Source organism: Centroberyx affinis, unplaced genomic scaffold, assembly GCF_046629955.1.
Source record: "Centroberyx affinis isolate AG114_WGS23_722 - 3 ecotype Tasmania unplaced genomic scaffold, CSIRO-AGI_Caff_v1 ptg004475l_1, whole genome shotgun sequence".
Classification (NCBI taxonomy): domain Eukaryota; kingdom Metazoa; phylum Chordata; class Actinopteri; order Beryciformes; family Berycidae; genus Centroberyx; species Centroberyx affinis.
The window spans coordinates 8,409-14,143 of record NW_027282134.1 but is presented as its reverse complement, the minus strand read 5'-3'; the positions used below and the strand labels follow the sequence as shown (position 1 = coordinate 14,143).

Below are 5,735 nucleotides of genomic sequence, written 5' to 3'. Positions count from 1 at the left end.
TTTTTAAGTGCATCTAAACAATACCAAATATTCTGTCTGTTGAAATACAGTAGGTAACAATACTTGTGATATATTTGTTTTTTGTTTTTTTTTAATCAAAAGATGAGTTTTACCTTGTGAAATGCTGAATAACACTTTTTAGCGAACATCTAGGGACCCCATTGGGAGCCATTTGAGGAAAGTCATGCACATTTGAAAAAAAGAGGTATAAATGACCTGTTGGTGGTTCTAATGTGATGCTGCGTTCCAGAGATGTCAGGAAGTCGGAAATTCTGACTTCTTACAGGGGAAAAAAGCAATGGAAGGCCCTTAAAGTCCAAGTCCAAAATTCCAAGTAAGAAATCAGCAAGTTTTCCTAATGCTGAGGTTTCCGAGATGCAGTTATCTGATATCATGTAATACACTAATTGCAACACAGCTTTACTTTTCACATGCTTATAATCCTTAAAATACACTTCAGTCAAATTTTCATCATTGCATGAACTTAAAGTCACAATCAAACAGCATCTTGCTTCCTTAATGTGATGTATTTCCTGTTGAAACAGGACATAACACAGTGTTCAAACTGTTCAAAAATTTGTAATGGTTATATCGGTTGGAATTTATGTATGCCTACTGGTACATTATTAGGTCACCATTAAAGATTTAATGTTTCCAGGTGATAAAAGTAATGGGATTTTGATATAAAAATACAAGAAAATAAAAATGTTTTTGTTTTTTTTTGGCATTTATTGTTAAATATGTATAGATCATGGCATGGAAAATTATCTAACAAGGTGAAAAAGTTATTTTTCATTTCATTGTGACTTTAAATCTATCAACAAAAAAAAACACGTAGTAAATGGTTAAACATAAATCTGAAATGTAAAGTTGCACTTACAGTTGCTAACGTTCAATGCTAACTAGCTTGCTAACGTCAGATATCATCGACATAACATTAACTGTTGCATGGGGGAAAGTATTTTATGCTCGGCAAAGAAAATCCATGTTTCTCCTCTGTTTTTTTTTTTTTTTCAAGCTGGACCATTGGAACACACAGAGGTTGGAGTTACGAACTACCAGCTGGGAATTTCCCGACTTCCGACATTGAATGAAACGCAACATCAGAACCGCTGCAGTCACCACCGCTACCACCGAAGCAACCGACCCTCTCTAACTACCTGCATCCACACTCTGCCACCCTCATCTCTTCATACAGGTATCGTATGGTGACGCGACCGTTCTCCCGGTACATGACCGTGATGGGGTCCAGTTTGATCGGAACGCAGCACGCCATGTTGGCCTTCTTGGGGTTCCTGATGTTGATCAGAGTCTGGATGAGGGCGTGTTTGGACGGGGTCGACTCGTCCGTCAGCGGGTGGTAACACAGGCCGCGACACTCGAAGGCGTCGTATTCGGGCGGCGCCAAAATCCAGCTGTCCCAGCCGATGTCTCTGAAGTTGACTTTGAGCGAGGTCCGTCGGCAGTATTCCCTCTCCGCCTTCCTCCTCTTCCTCCTCGGATGCAGAGCTTCTGGGATCTCGTTCGGAAGCTCGTCCCCTGCGCTCCAGTCGGTCCCCGAGTACAAAATGGTTTCCTCCTCGTGGAGAATCATCTCTCTCAGCTCCTTCTTCGTCTCCCTTTTCCTGCCGCCCAGGTCATCGGAGAAGACGATCAAAGCCGCCGAAGTGTTATCTCCGAGGGACGCGCTCACGTCTAAACAGCCCGCTCCGCCTTCAGCGCCGCAGTCCTTCCTGTCCACCAACACGTCGAACGCGCTCGCTCCATGGCCTGATTTGACCCAGCTCTGAATCGCCCTCGTCACATCAAACGACTCCCACGAACTGTGCGACCCGGTCACCTCTTTCCCGACCAGTAGGTGGGTCGTCGTGGGTTCGAGCTCATTGTAATCCACCTCGTAGACTTTGACGGTGGCCTTGACCCTCGACCTAGCGTCCGGGAGGAGGAAGAGCCGTAGCTCGGCAGTGGTGATCTTCTCATGGCAGGGCATGCTGACGTTGAACAGCAGTCTGTGCTTCGATTTGGTGCCGTTTGTCACCGAGTGAGTGATATCTGTTGGAGAGATGTGGAGAAATCATGAGAGTTATTTAACAGAGCGGCTGAGATCCACGCTGTCTGATGTGGGCTTAGAGGCCGACATCGATACGGATGCTTTAAGAATGAAGTCACCGATATTTTGTCACGATATTCAATCTTTTCACCCCCAGAAATGTATTCTTTGCAGGGCGGAAAAGCCTCTGAAACACATCATCGTGTGACACTAAAACTCTCCACTGCACCTATTCAATTTCAAATCCTCAGGCTATTCATCAGATCAAACTTATGCTGAGAACATTGGGCCTTTAAATGAAGAATTCATTTACAAAATACCTTATTGAGTAATCAAATTAATAAACACAGTGTACAAAGAAACTCAAATTTAACTGCAGGTTTACAGACTGTTTTTCTGTAGCTGTGGTCAGGGAGGAACCTCTGTCTTATCAGAGATGGATGACACTGACTGCCGGATATCTTGTATTTAATAAAAGGCCAATATTGGCCCTATATACTGATTTAACCTTTGTATGAAGTATAGATTTAACTATATAAACTGTACATTTAGCAGATAGGGAGATCCTCATATGCTTGTCAATTCTATGAGTGCTGGGATTACTGGGAGAAAAGCACCCAGTTAGAAAGGTAAAGAGTTATCTTTATTAACATGAAGTATTTCCCTCGGCTACACTGCACATCATCACACAAGTCACACCTCTCTCCTCTCAGGTTAAACTCTTACAGATGTACCTTGGACGGTGAAGCTTCGTATGACATCAGACTGTGGGATCGCGGTGCTGTTGGAGGCATACTTGTTGTAGAGCTCCATCATGAACTGAGGAGGGTAGATCTTGCTGTGATCCTGAGGAACATCTGACAAGTTGAGTTTCCTCAGAAAGCCCTCCTTCATGGTTCCCAGGAGGCTCTCCAACCTGGAGTCCGTGTCTTCCTCCTCCAGGAGGTCCTGCTCCGACAGCCGCGAGTCGTATCCTTCGGTCGTATCCTCTCTTCGGACGTCGTTACTGAGAGGTTTACAGCTGCAGGAGCCGGTGGAAACCACCAGACTCAAACACATCTGGAACAGGAATGTCCTGGAGCTCTGCATTTTGAAATTAGATTCTGTCTAAGCCAATCACTGAGCTGGCACAAACTTTACCTTCTTCTACGGGCTTGAAAACAGACTTTGGGACGGCAAGGTTTGAAAATGGAGATCCCCCATGCAAGGGCCACAGTCCCGAGGTCCGCTCCCATGCTCCCAGAGTAAACAGGGGGACTTGTGTCAACCAAAATAGTAGCCCGGCCGTGCTTATCTCTGCCATTGATGCCTTCTTTTAGGCTTTGTTATCATTAGAGGGCTGGCCGCTAATGAAGACACTGTAAACACTTGACGGCGATAATGAGGGAGGCACTGGAAACTGTGAGGTTACTGACAAACAGACATTTCCATAAAATGTCTTTTCCCAGCTTGAGGGTGAGACTTGGAGGCCAGCGGAGAGCAAACTGCAGATGCTCTGTAGTAAGAAATGCATTCAGCACATTGCATTCTTTGCCGCGATCATCACTGCATATTTCTTACAGGTCAATGTTTTTGTTGACTCACATCCAAGTTTCGAAGCATGCATCATTGCACATCATGTAACTTCGGATACCAAAATGTGCTTTCGAAAGGGTGCAATGACATCAATCACTTTGATTGCTTTAGAGGTGCTGATACTGAAAATAACAGCTTTGATAAAGGCATTGTGCTGCCTGTCTGACGTGTTTTAATTTATTTGAACCTTTATTTAGAAGAAATATCTTGTTTTCAAGAGAGATCTGCTTCAGCCATTAAATATAATTTACAGCCAGTACAGAGTCATACAGTACAGTACAAAGTCATAAATGCAAAAGTAGCACTGTGCATTAGAAATTAGACATATCAATGCACAGATTACGGACATTTGTACCCAGAACTGTGTAAATCTTATTATCAACATTTATCATATTAAATGTGATCAGTTCTAGGAATTTACAGTGGTCAAATAACATCTATTACCAATTGAAATACCAAAATCCGTGCATAAATTGTATTGAATTGTAATTGAATAAAAGTGGCATGAACCTCTATCTCTCCCCTCTTTAGTATTGACCTTGACCTGCCTACCTATCTGACCTTTGTATATTTACACCATGACCTCTCTTTAACCATAACTTACTTCATAGCCCCCCCCTTTTTTTTTATATATATATATTTTCCTCCCCTTCTATGTATTTTCTTATTTATTTAATTATTTATTATTTAGTTTGTTCGTCGATATGTTGTTGTTTGTTAATCTCTCTTGTTGTTGTAACTGTGAAGCTCCATGTGTTGTACCTGTGTTTTGTTTGTGATACGCTGTTTGATTTGTAAACCTGAAAAAACCCATAAATAAATCATAAAAAAATAAAAAGTGGCATGAAATTTGAAAGAATTTGTGCCATCCTCAGCTCTGATTTGACTTCTGCACCTATAAAAGCTGATAGTACTGAGGATGAAGAACAGTTAATAAATAAGTGTTAAAATCTGAGAGATCTTGTTTTTTTTTATTTTTATTTTGGCTGTTTAGAACAATGGAAAACCTTTATGAACTGGATATAGGTTGGATCACTGTTGTGTTAGAGCAATCGATGACAGAAAGTGTTGTGGATTATTACTTTAACAGACTGCTATTTAAGAGTGGGGTTGCTGCTACTTCCACTGCTAGTCTTCTAGTTAATATCTAGTAATAAATGTGGTCAGGCACATAGCAGTTATGGGTCAATGGTCAAACCAAATCAGTTGCCAGATCAACAAAAGCCTTTAGGGAATCTATTAAAGCTGATAGGCGTGAGAACGGAGATTATTTCATGCCACGGCCAAGAGGAAACAAAGCCCGGGTGGTGGCAGCCTCCGTCCCTCCATGTCCTGTGTTTCCTCGATGGGCTGGATGGCGGGACTTGGCCCTGGGGGGTCCGAGCCCACAGCAGAAGCCAATGAGTCCGGGGACGTTGGCCTGAGTCCGGGCTATCTCGCACTTTCTCTCTTTCACACAGTCACTCAGTATTTGGTTCATGCCGGGTTTCATAAAAATGCCTTTATTGTGGCCCTTTCATGCTGTTCGCAGTTCCTCTTTATGGAGTCAATCAGCGATGAAAGGCGACGACAATATCTACTGGCAGGGAGACAGCATGTACTGTAGGCACGCAGGAGGAAAACCAACACACTGTAACACTATGAACTGGGCTGAGAAAGACTGCTGGGAAACTTGTACTGGAATGAAAAAAATGTGCAGAAATAGCCTTTTACATTAAGTTAGGATTCAACAGTTCCTTATATTTTTGTATTAAAGCTGGCGATAGCTGGTATTCAACATCTTTCCCATTTTCATGCCAAATCAGAAATAAGATTAGAAATATTCAATGTTTCCCCCTGAGTTTTCTTCTTGTCAGGGTGGAAAAGCCTCTGAAACAGCATTCAGAGCATCATGGGACACTAAAACTCTCCACTGAAACCAGACTGATGAAATTCTTTTAGTGTCAGCAGCTCTTTAAGGCAGAGTGACCCACCACACCTGTTCAATGGTAGAGAAACTCTGGGATACATTACTGCCTTTAAATGAAGAATTCATTTACAAAAACACATAACTGAACAATTAAATGAATAACTAAAATTTGCAACTACATTCAAATGTCATGTCAGGTTT

General features: G+C 42.3%; 1 protein-coding gene across 2 annotated transcripts; it reads right to left on the bottom strand.

Moving 5' to 3' along the window:
* Positions 1-1,156: 1,156 nt before the first annotated feature.
* gdf2 (growth differentiation factor 2) lies at positions 1,157-3,285 on the bottom strand. Of its 2 annotated transcripts, XM_071544152.1 has the most exons (3): positions 3,191-3,285; positions 2,785-3,125; positions 1,157-2,052 (listed from the first exon to the last, which is right to left on the bottom strand). In XM_071544152.1, the coding sequence occupies exons 1-3, from the start codon at positions 3,283-3,285 to the stop codon at positions 1,157-1,159; spliced, it is 1,332 nt and encodes a 443-aa protein (XP_071400253.1). The 2 variants fall into 2 exon arrangements, with proteins under 2 accessions (XP_071400253.1, XP_071400254.1); XM_071544153.1 differs by lacking the exon at positions 3,191-3,285 and having other exon boundaries at positions 2,785-3,139.
* Between the last annotated feature and the right edge of the window lie 2,450 nt (positions 3,286-5,735).